Raw genomic sequence first — 18,210 nt, forward strand, 5'->3', positions numbered from 1 at the left:
ACGACCCTTAAACTTGTAAACACCCGAACCTAAGGAGCAAAAGCCAACGAAAAGCTATGTGTAATCGAGATATATTTGAACCCTACATCGATCTCTCTACAAAGAATGATGGAAGGAATTATAGATCTAATAGATGAAGCATACAATGTGGAAAACTTCAAATGAATAATATACGGAGATCTGAACATGACGTACTTGAATAATCAAGAGAAGCCGATTGTTGATGACCTAATTTCATTGGACCCTTCTGAAAACAGTGGACGGCGGTGGGTAAAATGTATGGATAATATAGGTCTACATGTGCTAAATAGCCAAATTACCCAAAACATCCCACTCCGCCCCACTTGGGAAAGAAACAAGAAAAGCTCAATAATTTAGTTAATATGTTTTTCGAGCCCTCTTCTCTTGAGATTGAATCTTTTGAAATCGATCAACAAGGAGTGATCATAATCTTTTGAAAATGGTCTGGGGACAGGAATTAGAACATCGACATACTAACTTCTCAACATTGATTGAATCAACTAATACAGGGGTTAGGTTAAAAATGATAAAAGGAGATGTTCAGCACTGTACTTTGATGTACCTTGAACACAATACCGGGCATGGCTCTGTCCCATTGCCCCTAAAAGTGGAGTGCACACCATCCTCCAAGCACTTTGTCCAAAGCAAATGAGAAATGCTTTTGGTTAAACAAAAGCAAACTCATGTCTTTGACATCCAGGCTGCGTTAAAAAGATCTGAGCTAAGGAGAGAGAAAAAAACTCAAACTCAACCCTTCAAAATGTACTAAAGAGGCAAATAAGTTGAGGAATACTTACAAGTATTGCTTGAATTAGTACAAAGGTACGCTATTACAGAAGGATGTAGAACATATGCTAAGAGCTTTAAGTGGGAAGAACTCTAGGGAATTTTGGAAACTGATTAAGACCATCGATGATAATCAAAGAACTCCCCAAATAAACGGGGTAGGGGAAGCGGCTTGGGTAAGACACTTTAAAGATCTTTTTTCGGACTATCACCCTGGCCTAGTTGAATGCACCAACTCAGCAATTCCGTGGAGTTTAACATATGATCAGGATGACATAATTAAAGCAAGTTCCTCCCTGGTCCAGACGGGCTGACTAACGCAAACCTGAAACAGAACCCTGTAGAATAGGCAAATATGATCTGCCTGATTTTTGATAATAATAGGGAAAGTCGCTCAGTGCCAATATCATGGAAGAGAGCAATTGTCATTCCAATCTTCAAGAGCGGAATGCGAGACGACCCAAACTATCGTTCAAAAGCATTGTTGGACGCAATTGGTAAATTATATGCAAAACTCCTCCTAAGAAGATTGAATGACTGGGCCGTGAAGCAGGCAAGGAGTGACCCTTTCCAGACTTGTTTTATCAAGGATCTTTGTACATCTCCTTCCACACTGATTCTATCGATAATGAAACAGAAAGCTCCATCAAAAAAATAAAAGATCTATATATTATTTGTTGACTTATCAAGAGCTTTCGACTCCATAAACAGAAGACGTCTATGGCATAAATTGTCCTCTTGAGGATGCCCAGCAGATTTCATTGAACAGTTGAAAGCCTTGCACTCAAATACCATCTTGAGAGTAAGGCTAAATGTACAGGCCTCCCTCTCAGATGAATACCTACCTCCCCGGGAGTTAAGCAAGGCTGTCCTTTGGCTCCTATTTTTTATTTGAACTCATCAGGCTTTGCTCATTTATGGAGCCAGTAAGATCTTTTCCACCGGACTGGAGGGACCCACGTAGGGCGTCTACAGTATGCTGATGACCTTGTGCTATTAGACCATGAGAAATAAGTCTTCGAAGACAACTAGCTCAACTGGAAGCTTATGCAAACTTAAATAACCTCCAGATAAACTTGGAAAAAACTAAGATCCTAATATTTGACTCAGCAAGTATCATCATATAACTATTCCGGAGTCCAAGTAAGTAGAAGCTGTATTGAGTCATATAACATCTTTAAAAGAGAAGGTCAAAATGCGGTCTATCCAAGGGAGGATCATAAAGAGAAGGTTATGCCGATATTTCATGATACCTTTATTGGACTGTAGACTGAAGGTAGTGGCCTGTATTAACTTTTGGGTCAGATGCTTTGCTATTTTTCCCAAAGAAACATTGGTCAATTCTGGAAGGAGCCTTCTGGAAAATCATTTTATGCCTTCCTAAATCGATTCCAATCCAAATTGTAAGGAGAGAATTGGGTCTTGTTTCATTAAAAGCTCAATCTGAGTGGACGTCACTACCTCTTTTTGGGAAATGCGTTCAGGATAATCATGCACCGATCCTAGCGCTGATAAAAGCTGAAATTCTCGAGGGAAAGGAGAAACTAATCAGTGATCGGAGATCTGACTGTGAAACAGTCCAAGATATCTGGGATTCTCTACAGAAGTCTTTCTCAGTAATCCGATTACGGTAAAGTTAAAGATGTCGAAAGCCGACTGAATCTCAATAAATATGGAGGCAAATGAATATAAGCTCTTTTACCATCTATCAAAAGAGACAAGGCCTCTCAGTGACACCCTGAAATATTTTGAAAAGTATCCCAAGCCATACTTCAGAGATTTGTTCATGAGGATAAGACTGAACCTTCACAAAACGAAAGAAATACTACGTATCAGGTCCCTCGACACAGTGAAAGATGTTACCTGCAGAGTTTGTATAATTAGGGGCTCTGTGGAAAACTTGCACTACATCTTTCTGTTCTGTAGAGCATTGACAGTCTAAAGAACAATGCACTTTAAATCTTATCTGGAAAATATGGGGACCTTGGACGCTGAAGAATGGTGGAAACTGTTATTAAGGGGGGGAGATCATTCCCCTAACGATTGGGGCTGTCAAATTCTTGAATCGGAAAAACACTGAACTGTGGGAAGTTTGGGATAGGATTCTTAATTGGTGAAATCAGTGAAATGTTGTTAAAAGTTTATAATAAACTGCAGAACAATAAAAAAACGGTAGGGCAACGCCAGGGTCTACACCCATACTAGCTAAAGGTAATGTCTTAGTCTGGGGCATACCTCTGAGCATTAAGGAGAGGATATGGAAGAAGGAATTTAAAGACATTTACGCTTTTGGAGATTGAACAGGAAGGTCTAGATATTTATAACCCAATTATCCAAAAAAAGAGGACACAAAAGAAAGAATGAAGGTCAGAAAAGAAAGGACAATACACAACTGGTTGACGGAATTTAGAATGCTAGCATCCATCATGGTAGAGAAATATACGGGAGATATAGGAGCATTATGGGCTTATGAACTGTTGTATCGTGCTTGCTGTGAATGCAGGTGCTAGGGAATGCATGAGAGAAGGTTGGTGTGCCTGAGAGAATGTTCAGCTGTGAGTGTAGGAATGCCTATAGTGAAGGTTTCACTGTATGTCAGCTGGAGAGCCCCGGCCTGGGTGATGGGACCCAGTGGTTCTTACTTGCCATCTTAAAGGAACTTTGTGTAACATGGAATAAAGCTGATTTAAGGAACCTACCCAAGATGACCAAGGATCCTTGATTATTACATGAACAAAGGATACATGATGCTTCTCTGACCTATGGGGGTGAAGCATGGCTAAATAAAGACAAGGGATTTAGATTAAAAAGGCAAACATGGTCCACTAAGGCGTGGGACGATGAGGATGTGTCAGGATACATTTTAAAATTGGTAGCAGCCAAGGAGTTTAATCAAAAAACCATCCCAATCATTCCTTTCGTTCCAAAGAAAGAGGATGGCCTTATGATAGGCAAAGGAGTACGTTTTGGGGCCACTTTACTTGGGGTAAAAGATTCTCGCAGAGCCAGAGTGGTTAAGCGATATGCTGGCGATTTGAGTAAGGGTCAGATAGAAACACGCATGCAGTAAGTGTGAGGGAATTCACTGCTCACCAGGATGTTACAACAAGCAGAAGGGAGCAGGGAACAAGACGAAAGAGAGCCCCAAACAGCCATAAGGGTGTATTTGCGAGAGACTCCCAGATGGCCCCCTCCCCCATCAAAGTGAACAGGATGATCTTGCTGCTTAACTTGTACCACGAGAAAGATGACGGCAGAAACATTTTGTCAGGTTTCTAAAAGGGCTTCAGCATCCCATACAGAGGTCCTATCATCAGCAGGGAAGCAGGCAACCTTAAAATCAGCCAAACTAATGCCGAAGGTTGTAAGGCAAAATATTAACAAGGCACAAGAATAAGGTTGTGTTGCGGGGCCTTTCGAAAAAGCACACGCTGGACAACCTCATCTGTCCCCTATGGGAGTGGCCCCCAAGACAGAGCCAGGCCAGATTTGCTTGATTCACCATCTGTCTGTCCCAGAAGGTGAATCAGAGAACAATTGGCTTGGAGAGCAAGATGGCATAGTAGCCTACGCATCATTCAGTGAATACAGTGTGATGCACGTACTTTGAAAGGTTCAGCAAGTTTCTAGAATGGGCCCTGATGTAGAGGGTACAAGAGGGTGGAGTCATGCATTACTGTGTATAGGCGCGTTACAAATGCCATATCATATAATTTGAAAGGAGGCAACCAACCAATGCAGTGAAATGTTGGAGGTTTAAGAACTTAACAGAAGTGCTGGGAATGCCACTGGTCCACGATAAAACAGTCAGAGCTTTCATCAGGCTAACGTTTGTAGGAATAGAGATAGATTCAGTGGAAGGAATAACAAGGTTACATGAAGAAAGGTGAAGGCCCTTAAACAATCCGCCACAGACATGTTAGGAAAAGAAAAGGCCACGCTGAGAGGGCTGCACGTATTGGCCAGGAAGCAGTACTTTGCAGGAAGGGTATTCGCAAGGCGTCCAACGCTATAGGCCACAGGGCTTCAGCACACATCTCACGGGATACAGACCTGCGACTGTGGGACACTTTTCTCGAGAAGTTCAATAGGATGCAGCTATGGAAAGACCCCTGTGTTCATAGCGACAGCCTGGAACTATTCAAAGATGCAACTGGAAGGGCCGCTTTGGGGAATCGTTAGGCAGTAGTGTGTGCAGCCGTGGCAGGACAACTGGCGCAAGGGGGGCTCACAGACACCATTACTCTGTTGGAACTGTTCCCCATTGTGGTGGCATTCGGCATACGGAGAGTTTGCAGAACAAGAAGGTAATACTCTGGTCTGATAACCTAGCATTGGTTCAAGTGCTGGAAAAGGGTTCTCCCACCAGCCCTAGGGCACTGCAGTTGCTAAGAGAGCTTATGGCAAATCTATTTTTTCTTTGCAACTTGGTTTGTATTGAAGTTTTCATAAATCACAGGAACCTTAGTCGAATTACAAAAGCTTTCACCCCACCAGTTGGGTTCTGGGCTTATCCTCCGTTCCCCTCCTCCCCCAGCCCCCTTGAACATAAACTTGTACTACACAGGGGAATCAGGCATATATAGATCACCGGGTGCACAAGAGATCACAACATGCAAGGTGCATAAAAACATGTAAAGTGCGAGGGTGGCCAAGAGGTCACAGTGGGCTCTCTTCAACAATACCTCACAGGAGACAGTCATTCTGGAGCCCTACATTTGTTACAGTTGACATCTCGCAGAGGTGCCAGCTTCAGAGCTCAGTCTAGTACTACCCCACTTCAAAATGAACATTCCCCAGTCTAGGTGGAAGGCCTGCAACCCATCATTTACTACTGCCGTAAACTTGTCCAGAATAGAAATATCCCAGAATGTGTTCATCCAGTCCACATTCGATGAGGTGGAGTTGCATTTCCATCTTTGGGCTATGGCCACTCTACCGGCTCTTAACATGGCCTCACAGATTCTCGTTAGACGGGATTCTTCCCTTTCCTCCCCTGGGACACCCAATAAAATCTTAAGAGGGTCCATGTCTAGGGCCACCCACCCCGTGACCTCCTTCATCCAACCAAGAACCTCTGCCCAGAAAATCTGTCTCTTGGGGCAAGACCACCAGAGGGTATGCCGTTGTTTCATCTACAGGCATTTTTACGGCTGCCTTTTTAACATTGACATAATTACAAAAATGTCATTGAAATGTTCTTGGGGGAAAGGGCAGATAAGGGGTTGGGGGGTTCGAGAATAGTTCAAAATAGGTGGGCAAGGGAGGTGGGGGGGAAACCCCCCCACCCAAAAAACAAAAAAATATTAATGCAGATGTTAGGGCAACGCACATTCCGGGTTTGAAAAAACAGTGCAGCTGACACGCTCTCTCGTTTGCATTGGGCGAAATTCAGAAAGGTGATCGACAGAGCGAGAGAGAAGATGACGCCGTTCAATCTGAATCTTTTATGCATGGTTGTGAAGGTCTAAGCAGACCAGGGCCGGACTGGGAACCAAAAGTGGCCCTGGAATTTTTTTTCAAAGTGGCCCCATATTTTGCCGAATGAGTGAGCATAGCGCGTGAGCCCAAACCACCTATGACGGTATTGGGTGTACCCCCTAAGAAAATGTTGACTAAATTGTGTCAAAATGAGTGCATTTAAAGCATGTTTGTAAAAATATATGTATTAAAAAGTCATGTTTTAAATACGTTAATGATCTCTCAAAGTAAATCTTCGATGATAGAGGGACCTGGGATGTTACACATTTTGAAGATGAGAAAAACAAATTAATCCGGTATTAAAGTATCCCTAATCCATTTAATCCTGTTCTCGTGCAAGGAAGGGTAAACAAATAAAAGGCATTCTTAAATGAGCATTGGCAATACCAACAGTTTCGACTTTTGTGTAGAGATGATAAAGGCATTTTCCAGGCGCTGCCGTAGTGGTATTAACTGTCCATTGATGGTAGCAGCGGCAAAGTGGTGAGAGTACCTGGGCATATAGTAGCACTGCTTGGTGAATGCCTAATATTGATACACAAGCTTAAACTGTTGGCTTTGGCAATGCTTGTTTTTAACAGGACTTCATTGAAGGACAGGCATACTGCTTATAGAGTGGCTGAGGGAAGATCTGGTAGATATTTTCATTTCACCAGTAGCACTTTTACAGTTAAAGTAATGAACTCTCAGAAGACTGCTTTGCGAAAACAATTGCATTCACTTCATGCACAGAGTTTGATAGTAAGGATTGCTAAAGCTAGCCCCAAAACATACCAGGATTATGTGTTTTGGGTGGAGAAGGTCAGAAAGAGGGTGGAAATGGTCGTAGGGATTAGCATGGCCATGAGCAGCCAATGGGTGGGTAAATAACCAAACAATATATACAAGCTTTGTGTCCCAAAGGGCACAAACGGGTCAGAAAGTGGGCAGAAGAATTCTGGGAGTTCATGTTGGGAGGGCGAGAAGATCGGCCAGACAGGATCTGTGAATAAAACTTAGAGGTGAGTACAATAATGTGAAATATATGAGATGCTATGGTCCGTAGACTGCACGTCTGTACACGTAGACAATGGGCAAACATGCAGTCCACAATGTAAATCTCAATAACACATACCTGAAATCAAGACTATTTTCCAATAAGGACTTGGCCACCTACGAACTGTGAAATAATTCATTGTCTCTTTCCAGGCCAAAAACCATAGTGCTTGCCCGAATGCCTGAAAGCAATCATTGGTTTTGGAAGGGCCGTTCGAACAGGTCTTTAATATAAAAATGAAAAACTGATGTAGCACGCTTTCCCCCTTTGTCAAACTAGTATATCATGTTACTGAAAAAGTGTTCAGCTCATCTTACTTTCCAGGTCGGAGTACATTATATAGTAGAATAGAATGCAACAACCATTACGGTTTACAACACGCCTATAAGATCTCACAACTGTATTGAAAGTGAGTGCATAAACACAGATAAAGTGCCCGAGTTTTCGCACAGTAATCATTTTACTATAAATGGGCAAGTATTCCCTTCCATCCATCAATTACTGCTTGCTTTCTCTTAAAATTGTTTGCAGCCCTATGTCGTATGCCCTATTCCCATATTCTTTTTGAATTTGAAAAAATGACATTTCTGAAAGAGAAAGAGCTTACTTTGGGATGTCTTATGTGCACTTATTCCACCTAAACAAACTGGTGCCGGACATATTTTTCCCGGGGTGTTGGGTGGGGCTCAGTGGATGAAGTCTGATAAGAGGAATCCCACTTTGGGTGGTACATGCAACCCAAGGAGGAACGGCAGCATGGAGGTCGGAGGAGTGTGCTAAATTGACACTGCAAGTTTGCCCTCCTAGGGCTAATTTGTACTGGGGTATCGGGGTGTGACATCTTTCCAATAATACATACCCTGAATGGAACAGGACTTCAGAAGATACAGTTTATTTTAATGGAGTTCCTATTGCACTAGTGGACTTATAATAAAATTATATATTATGAAAAGCATAGCACCTAGCAATATTTGATATTTTGTTTTGTGCTTTATGACACGTTAATAAATGGTCAACAAAAGCGCTGAGGGTTAAAGGCTGAGTCCGGGCCAATCAAGATGCAATCTCGTGACCAAACCTCTAGGTAAACAAGCTTGAATATTAACAGATGTGGGCTGCCATCTTCCCATTCCCCACCAGCCCAACTCAATGTATTAGTGCCATCTTGATCTTACCATTGACTTTGGGGAACATCTACAAAGCTCTAGAACGAGAAAGGTGTGGAAGCTTTTGAAGTCGCAGTATGAAAACCCTGGTGGGTCTCCCCGCTCACTGAGGCGAAAACCAGCACTAGCCTCATGTAGTCTGCTACGCCATGGACTTGTCTGTGCGGACGGTAAAGCTGGAGGAAGTCTGTGCCGTGGGAAAGCACTAGGAGGCAAGGCCTTCAGGAAAAGTGAATGATGTAGGCATAGGAGGCGCCTCATCCTGCCTAGTGTGGATGGGACCGGCCACAGGCACATGAGTGTCCTGCCAAAGGACAAATAAGTGGGAGGTGCAGAAAAGTTGACCGCTTTGGGTCATCATCAGCCAACCCCATCCACCCCTGTAAGGGAGTATACCGGACAAGGAGCTGGAAGACCACCGCCCCCGCCCAGACCATCTGTGGCTCACCTTGCACCACCAGAGGGAAGAGGGCCCATATGGGAAGATAACAATTATGTTTTCTTCCTATCTAGTGCCCAGGAAGATGAGCTGGAGTCTTACCATCAATTCAGGGGAAATGCTACCTCAAGAGACTTGAGTATGACTACACAGAGTGAGACGATTGATCCAGGTATCTAGGATCGTCATTTAATTAGAGGTCTGTTATCCCTGATATCAGAAGGAGTGAGCGGACTGGAATGAATCCAATGCTATGATGTTTGGTTAACATGCTGTAGGCATATATTTATTTGATTACTGTTTTGCTTGTTATGAAAAAGGAGGAGTGTGGTGTTGTCTCCTTTAAGAAAGCGTGTGACTGGCTCCTAATAAAATAAGCCTATGCCGGTTTGTGCAGGTCAGTATGGCGGCAGACTCCATGTCTGGCAACTCTGGGGAGTGTGTCGTATTTGGGCCTGCAGGTTGACGCTGTGTGATCATGGTACTGCAGCCCCCCCTGCTGATCTTGGTGTCCTCAGATCCGTAGGTGTTTTCTGGATGCCCCAGGCCACTGTCCAGCTGTCACGGCTCCATTGAAGTCCGGGTGCCCGCGGCAACTAAACAGGTCCGTGTGAGCACAGCAACACAACGATCCAGCTGTGTGACCACAGCATTATCCTGGTGTGCTGGTTGCCCCCAGCACTGATCCGGCTGGCATGTGTGACCACAGGTCCACCCCACAACAAGCATGCCGGAGGAGAGCCCCAGCTGGGAATTTTGAAGAAAGGCAAGCAAGCAAGTTAAGCAACCCTATGCCGGGGCGAGTAGGAAGGAGGACTTTGCAGGTGGGGAATCCTACCATTTTAAGCATGGCTTCGCTGCACAGAACTGCGAGAAGCAGCAGAGCCCAGCATATGTTTAGTTCTCACGCTCAACCTTATGCTAAACAGCTCAGATATCATGAAGCCGTTCATGACAACATTACATTCACTGGCAAGGGATTGACTCTACTCTCTGCATTGGCCTTTTTTACGAGGAAAATTTAATAAATTAATATAAAATACAATAGGGCATTGTTATGTAAACCACAGCACATTTCTGAATTCTGCCATGTGTTTCTCATAGTGCAACATTCAAATACAAATGTTCGGAATAAGCATATAAATTCATCCATAGTAGGAAAAAATGACAACATTTAATGTTGCATACCTTTGTGGAAATGCTGCTTGGAGCAGTGGGGATGCACACTGGACTTGGAGGATTGCAACTTGTGTTGGAAGAGGTGCACACTGGATTTGAGGCGTTGTGGCTTGCACTGAAGATGGGCGCTGGACGCGTAGGGTGGCAGCTTTTGCTTGCAGGACTGTAACTTGCACTCGTGGGAATGGGGCTTGGACGCATAGGGAGGCATGTTGGCCTTGTTGGGCAGTAGATTGTGCAACTTGGACTGGTAGGGCTGTAATTTGGACTCGTAGGTCTGTAACTTGGACTCGTAGGTCTGTAACTTGGACTCGTAGGTCTGTAACTTGGACTCGTAGTGCAGAAGCTTAGGCTTGTAGGGTCGTAATTTGGACTCATATGGCTGTGGCTTGTGCTCGCTGGAGTTTTGCTTGGTCCCGTTTCCGTGGCAGGCGTGCACTTTTGCTTCATTGACTTCGTGAACGGCATGCTCGGCTTGGGAAAGGAAACGCCATGCATTGGGTTCAGAGTTGTAAGATCATACTCCACGGAAGGACCATCCAAGTAGTAGGGTGAGAAGACCGAAGTGTTGCATTCCACAATGTATCTTCTGAAGGGCAGAAGCCGGTGATCCATTTCTTGTAGACCTTCCAGGACATGCTGGTAGCCTTCAAAGAACGCAGGAGACTCCAACATGGTGAAGCGCATTCTATAGAAGTATTTGTAAAGATCCGGAGAATTGATTTTGAGATCAAGCCACACATAACCCTCCACAAGCTCGTCCCTGTTATAACTCATTACAGTGGCAAACAAAATGTCATCGCAGTCATTTGAAATTAAACATACCAGAGAACCATTCATGAGCCTTTTGGAAGAAACAAAAGAGGAGAAGGGAGAGTCAAACCGAGCCATGTAGATCACGCCAGTTGGGGCGGTGCCAACTTTTATGATGTACACATTGTTATAAAGCCTCATACCCTTCCTGCTTCTCCTGGTACCAGAGAATAGTGTCTTGGGAGTGAAACAAGAGGATATGCCATCCCTCAAGGGCTTGATGAAATCCTCGCGAAGGAGGCGGAAGTGAAGCTCCAGATAGGATTTTTCACTTGGATGCGGACCGCGTAGGGGATTGGGTCGAAGGACACTCCCAGGCTGAGTCAACATATCTTCTGGTATCGGGAAAACTGAAATTCTGTGGATTTGTTCTGCCTTTGTTGGAGACATGAATTTTCCTAGATTACTCTTCTCCTCTGGAAAGCTTGCATCCACCATCCATTTCAGATCCTGCAGGTGTTTCTGCGCTATCCAAGACACCTGCGCCCCAAGTGCCTGCTGCCGCTTGAGCTTTGAACACAGAAGGTCCACTGGAAGGTGAAGAAGTTGCTGGGTTCTCTCAGGTGCCGCTGTCACCAGGTGATGCAGCAGGACAACAGTGTTTCCAATCACGTTGCTGCTCGTTTGGTCTTGGAACTGAAGAGTTTCTATTTGTGCAATGAAATATAGCAAATCCCTGGCAATGAATTCTGGCTTCAGCACCTCTGCGAGGAAGGGTTGAACCTCATCCGGTTCGGCCGCATACTCTAGGGCCACAGTGAGTCCTCTGATCAGAATATAGACCTCTGCAGAGCTCAAGTTAGGGCATTGCACCACTTTACCTAGTTCCAAGCACTGGCGCTGAAGGAACACAAGGACCTGTTGTGGGTAGTTAGTGCTCAGATTATTCAGATGACGGATGAAACCTGAAACTCGGACTGGGTTTGGTTCATTATCAGCAAAACGGGGCCTCTTGAACCAGCCCTGCTCATCTTCTGTGCCAAGCCATGGTGGTTTTCTTCTGCTCATTTCTGTGCGAGAGATCCAATGGACGCTCAGCCTGTTTTGGATGACAAAAATCAGGTGCCTATTAATGTATTTGACAGACTTGTGATTCGGTTACCATTGAGGCATGTATACAGAGGTCATCTAGCAAACAGGAACACATGTTCTGTGAAAGGGGACTAGGAAATGCAAAATACCATCCGCAAGAATACCCTGGGTATGAAATGTTCGTGGTTCTTACAGGATGCCAACTAGCCAGTGGGCTCCGAGTCCAATGCTTATGTACTCTTTCCATCTTCAAGAGCATGGTTGACACATTCGAAAAGGGTTCAAATAGAGTAATCTTGTTTCTGAAATATTTAAAACCAACCACATGAAAGCATTTTAGAATTTCCCTTAACTCTTCAGAGACAAGGAGATTCTCAAATATGTTACAACCACATGTCTTGTTCCTCTTGTAAACCTTTGAGAAGATTCGCAAATTACGCTTTGACATCTCTATGAAAAAGACCCATCAATTACCCTTTCAAAACTCAATAAAAATACCACAAAAGTAAAGAAGTTTTAAGAATTCCCCTACTTAATATCCATGTATGCAAGCCATCATTTTACACATCTTGACCTCTGTGAAGTGTGACAAGGCAAGGATCACCCCTCTCAGCTGGTGGTGGAAGGCCTACCAGGGAGAAATCCAGAGTCAGTCCTAACCCTGAAGTGCACAGGTGAGAAGATACAAACAGCAGAGAGAGGTGAACAGAAAAAGAACACGAAAGAAGATATAGACAGCAGAGGAGAACAGAGAACGAACACAAAAGAAGATATAGACAACAGAGGAGGAAGGAGAACAGAGATAGAAGGAGCAGGAGAGGAGATGTAGAGATCAGAGTAGAGAGGAGAACATAGAAAGAACAGAAGAAGATATAGACAACAGAGGAGGGAGGAGAACAGAGATAGAAGGAGCAGGAGAGGAGATGTAGAGCAGAGTAGAACATAGAAAGAACAGAAGAGAAGACAGACAGCAAAGGAAAGAGAACGGAGATAAAAAGAACACGAGAAGAGAAGAAGAACAGAGAAAGCATAGGGGAGAAGATATAACAGCAGAGGAGAGAGGAGAACAGGCAAAGAACACAAAAGAAGATATAGACAGCAGGGGAGGAGAAACGAGAACAAAAGGAGATAGAGACATTAGAGGAGGGAGGAGAACAGAGATCGAAAGAGCAGGAGAGGAGAATGTAGAGAGGAGAGGAGAACAGAGAAAGAATAGAATACAGACAGCAAAGGAAGGAGGAGAACGGAGATAGAAAGAATACAAGAGAAGATATGCAGAGAACAACAGAGAAAGAAGAGGAGAGAATATAGAAACAGCATATGAAGGAGGAAATGGAGTTCAGAAGAACAGAGAAAGAACAAGAGAGAAGATATATCCAGCAGAGGACAGAAGAGAACAGCGAAAGAACAGGGGAGAAGATATAGACAGCATTGGAGAGAGGAGAACAGAGAAAGAACAGGGGAGAAGATATAGACAGCATTGGAGAGAGGAGAACAGAGAAAGAACAGGAAAGAAGATAGACAGCATTGGAGAGAGGAGAACAGAGAAAGAACAGGAAAGAAGATATAGACAGCATTGGAGAGAGGAGAACAGAGAAAGAACAGGAAAGAAGATATAGACAGAGGAGAGAGGAGATGAGAGAAGATAGACAGAAGAGAGAAAACAGAAAGAACAAGAGAGAAGATATAGACAGCAGAGGAGGGAGGAGAACAGAGAAAGAACCAGAGATACTATATAGACAGCAGAGGAGAGAGAACAGAGAAAGAACCGGAGATAAGATGTACACAGCAATGGAGACAGAAAGAGGATACAGAGGGAGTAGGATAGATGATAATGTGAACGGAGAGATGAGACGTGAAAGATTGAACAGGGTGGGGATTTAGACTGTGGGGTTGGACACTGTAAAGAGCGAACAGAAGAGGGAATATAGGCAGCACAGAGGAAGACAGGAAAGGGGGAGAAGAGAGGGTATAGATACTAGGGGAGAGGGGGCAAGATGTAGACAGCAGATGGGTTGGCAGGATAAAGAGAGAGAGGGGCGGACATGGAGAGAGGTGGGCGACAGACAGCAGAGGGTAAACGGAACTAGCTTAAAGAAAGAAGAGTAAATGTGATTTAGACAGCAGAGCAGAGGGAAAGAGGAAAAAGAGAAAGCAGTGAGAGGTTACATTAGAGGAAGAGGAGATAAGAGGCAGGCTAAAGGGAAGACAGCAGGACAGGTGGCACTGGCAGACAGCAGAGGAGTGGGTGAGATATGGACATGAAGGCGAGAGCGGGGCGAGAGAATAGGAGTCAGGTGTGTGCACTTACCTGCTCTGTGTACACCGCAGATAAGGCTGCTGGCTTCTCTGGAACGTGCAGTTGTCGCGTCAACAAGGAAACTAGTGAATAGGGCAGAGACTTTGAACAAGAGCCTGAGCCGGGCCGGTGCAGTCCCCGCCCCCGGGGCCCCAGGCCAGTGTCGCGGACCAGGGCGTGGACACAGCTACGCACAACCCCCAGGAGTCGAACACTGAGGCAGCGGTGTGGCGGGGCAGGCGAGGGGGCTAAGGGGGGCTCAGAACAGCGTCTGAGATAGGAGTGCGAGTGGCCATAAGGGGCCTGCCCTCGTGTCCTCGGGTAGATAAGCTGCGGCAGCATTACGTGCCCCCTCGCCTGGGCTAGGGGTCTCAGGGACCAAGTGGTCCAGGTGAGTCCCCCGGTGAAACTCACGGAAATCCCGAGCTGAGGTAGGGGCTGCGCCTCAGACTCGCAGGTAACAAGTGACCCTGAGGTGGAGGTGTGAGCTAGCAGCGTAGCAGGTATCGACCCCCACCCCAGTGAGTAAAAAGATTGTTTCTGCCCCCCACTCCCTAGGGGGCCCAAAGGATGTAGGGGGAGGCTGGGCAGACTCTTTAAATTATAAGCATATTTTGTATTGCGTATATATTCTCTATTAAAAAGTCACGTTATCTTTATTCCTTTTTAAAGAGCCTGCCCCCCCCAGACATCCTTCGGGGCCAGGACATGGGTTCCTGTCAGAGCCGTTCCTAAGAGCAGGCGACGGGCGTGGTGCACCTCTCGCCTGGGAGACGATAGGTTGACAATCCGGTGATTCCCCCAAACTCCTGGCCACCACCTTCAGATTCTCTCTGCATGACGTTCATTCGATTTTACACTGCCTGGTTTCATTGCCTAGTCATGCTAATTTTGTTGGCAGGCATATGCGCACGGTGTGTACAAACCATGCGTAAAACTTTTATTTTTTAAAGGCACTTTTCGGTTCTGATACATTTGTGACAAAGAGCAGGGACACGGGCTTACTAGACAGATTTCCGCCACCCCCTCATCCACTCCAAAAGCATCTCTGTCCTCATTTGATTGTTATGCGAGCAGCGATGACATGGATTGTCGCCGCATTGAAAATAGGACATGGAGACTTCCAGACACAGCGTCAGTTAAATAAAGTAATATAAGATAACGCAGGCATAAAGCTGAGTAGAAAAGACGTAATGTACAATAGATATTCCCGTCTATACTCACAGCGCGCTCCCTCACACGAGTCACTCCCTCCCCAACCCCGGAGCCGCGCGAGCTCCAGGCCCCTGAAACGAAACTAAAGCGCCGGTTTCACTGGCCGGGGAAAGAGAAACTGCGCACCGTCGACGTCACGTGGCCGCCTCGCGGGCACTCTCTGGCTCGCCCCTCCCAACGGCTGTTAGAACCACATATCACGAGAGTACAAAAAACAAGCCTGGAGGAATTTCTGTAAAGGATTAGAAGCCAGTCGGAATCAAATCTTTGTAGATTTTGTAACAACCAATCGTCGGTGGAAACCATTCGCCACCTGTTACTAACATGTCCAGCTATTGCCCATATCAGAAGACCATACCTGGAAACTATTTTAGCTTCGTCATATATGCACACGAAGAGCTCTGGTGGTTTCGTGTGATAGGAGGAACGAAAACCAGCTGGGTAACTGCAACAGCAAAAAAAAAAATCTTGGAGAGTATTTTTCAACCCCTCAAATGACAGATGGACCTTAGAGACTTACGCTGTCTTTTCTGAAAAAAACCTTTTAGGTTAAAAATCAGTAAATAAAAAAAATAAAAAAAACTAGCCTGGAGGGATTTCTGTAAAGAGGCCAGGGATTTCTGTGGGGCTTCGAACCTCCCATACCTGCCAGGGATACTGTCTGGAGAAATGTTCGAACCGTTCTCAGATTGTCAAAAAATGGGGCAATACCTATTATTACAGCGCTTTGAAGCGTGAGGTATCTGGTGTGGAGAACTGCATGCAAATGTGATTATATGTACCATAATAATCAAAAATGTTTTAACAAGTTGTTTTTCAACCACTGGCGTTGAACCAGCATTTCTAATGCCAGCGTATCCCCACATCTATTTCACAGGGTTATGAGCCCTTAAATTCAAGTTTTCCAGACAAAATAAGTAATATTTTTGTAAGAGTAGAGTGGTATGATATGATTTGATGTTGCATTTATAATGTGCCTGTATACAATTGTTTCTAGGCGTGACAAGACAAGGAGGGGGAAACAAAGGGAGGACAAATTATCAATATTACTAGGCCTTGTGTCATACAAATCGTACAAGTGCGGAGAAGGGGAGAAGTGCTAGGGGGGAGGGGAAGTGGGAAATGCAGTTAACTCACAGGTGCAACCAGCATATGGCTCATAAGTGCAGAGAGAAAGGACTGTAGGGTTGCAGATACAGACCCTTAAGTGCTTAGCAGTTCGAAGGCAGTGCAAGGGCAACTGGACATTCAGGAGTCTGGGCCAAGGTTCAGAGGTTGAACAGTGTGCAGAGCAGTCAGGTGCATCAGCAGGGGAGAGGAAGAGAGAAAGTGGAAGCGAAAAGGAAGGTCTTCAGTTTCTTCCGGAACCACAGGTGGTTCTGCTCAAGTTTAAGAGAGGCAGGGAAGCTGTTCCAGAGGGAGGCCCCAGCCAAGGATATAGATCTGCCTCCAACTCTGCTTGGAGAAGTGTCTGACCCTCAGATCAGCAGAGGTCTTGAGAAGGAAGAGGTTTTGGAAGAGAAAGTTGGAGGTCGAGCATTCGCAGGCCCCAGAAAGCCTGACGATGCAGAGGGTCTTGAACTTGATCTTTGCAGCCATGGGGAGCCAGTGAAGAAATTTCAGAGCTGGAGAGATAAGATCCCTGGGCTTGAGGCCAAGGACAAGTCTTGCAGTCCTGTTCTGGATACATTGTAAATGTCGAAGAGTGGAGGCAGGAAGATTTAGAAAGAGGCTGTTGCAATAGTCCAGCGAGAGGGTCGGTCTGTGAGAAAGGAGGTCAACCAGGCCAGGGCCTGATCAGTAATACCAAGGCTGTCACAGAGGCAATTGAGCAGGATGGCATGGTTGACCATGTCAAAAGCAGAGGACAGATCGAGGAGAATGAGGACAGGAGGGAGATTAGAGTCAAGATTGGAGAGCAAGTCGTCACAGGTGTTCAGGAGAGCCGTTTCCGTGCTTATGGCAGCTCTGAAGCCAGACTGGTGGTCATGGAGGCAACCAACAGATTCAGTATGTAGATTAAGTTGGGAGATGGCCAGCTTTTTCAAGAGTTTGCCTAGGAAAGGAGTGATGGAGATCGGGCGACAGTTAGCCAGAGAGGAAGGATCAGCTGAGGGCTTCTTTAGAAGGGGTGCACAAGATAGTGCTTAAGGGGGTGTGGGGGGAGTTCCAGTGGCAAAGGAGTGATTTCAGAAATAGGCCAAGGCTGGAGCATAAGTGTTGATGTGGTCCTTGATGGTCCTGGATGAGAATCTAGTACAAGGGGGTGGTCCTGTCTTTGAACATTTTGACTACAATAAATCGTTGTAGTAATAGTTTTAACACATCTCCATATTAACGTTAGAATACATCTAAATCAGTATGTATCGTTGGAGTAAAGTACAGATCCAAAACCTGGAAAAAGAACACAGTTAAACTGACCTTTATTAATTAGGTCCCATGTTTTTAGACATTGGTAACTCAATGTGGACGTCAACATAAAGGTGGAAAATCAAGTTAAGGTAATCGGTCAGAAAGGTGTGGGCTCAGTGCACGATGACAATCTAGACATTTCGGCTATAGGGAGGTCGCAGCCTTCTTCTGAGGCCAATTCTAGCAGGACTCCCTATAAATAAAAACAATATAAAAAATATTGTTGGATGGTCCAGGGGATCATAACTGAAATATTTATAGTGTGTGCCCGTGAGAGGCTACCCCGAGGGCTGTCCCTCTAGTCCCCATCACTGACCTTGCTTCAGAGGGA

General features: G+C 45.1%; 1 protein-coding gene across 4 annotated transcripts in view; it reads right to left on the bottom strand.

Moving 5' to 3' along the window:
• Positions 1 to 15,560, bottom strand: part of LOC138498049 (NFX1-type zinc finger-containing protein 1-like) — a 1,106,230-nt gene extending 1,090,670 nt beyond the window's left edge. For 2 of the 4 annotated variants that reach the window (XM_069621893.1, XM_069621890.1), the window contains exons 1-2: positions 12,486 to 12,577; positions 10,118 to 11,960 (exon numbers count right to left, since the gene is read on the bottom strand). In XM_069621893.1, the coding sequence (XP_069477994.1) occupies positions 10,118 to 11,960; positions 12,486 to 12,496 (1,854 nt within the window). In that variant the 5' untranslated portion in view covers positions 12,497 to 12,577. Of the gene's footprint in view, positions 1 to 10,117; positions 11,961 to 12,485; positions 12,578 to 14,264 lie in introns of those variants that run through there. The other 2 variants (XM_069621891.1, XM_069621892.1) reach the window with 2 other exon arrangements.
• Positions 15,561 to 18,210: the final 2,650 nt, after the last annotated feature.

The sequence above is a fragment of the Ambystoma mexicanum genome, chromosome 5q (genome assembly GCF_040938575.1).
Source record: "Ambystoma mexicanum isolate Mex_15411 chromosome 5q, UKY_AmexF1_1, whole genome shotgun sequence".
NCBI classification, from domain to species: Eukaryota; Metazoa; Chordata; class Amphibia; order Caudata; family Ambystomatidae; genus Ambystoma; species Ambystoma mexicanum.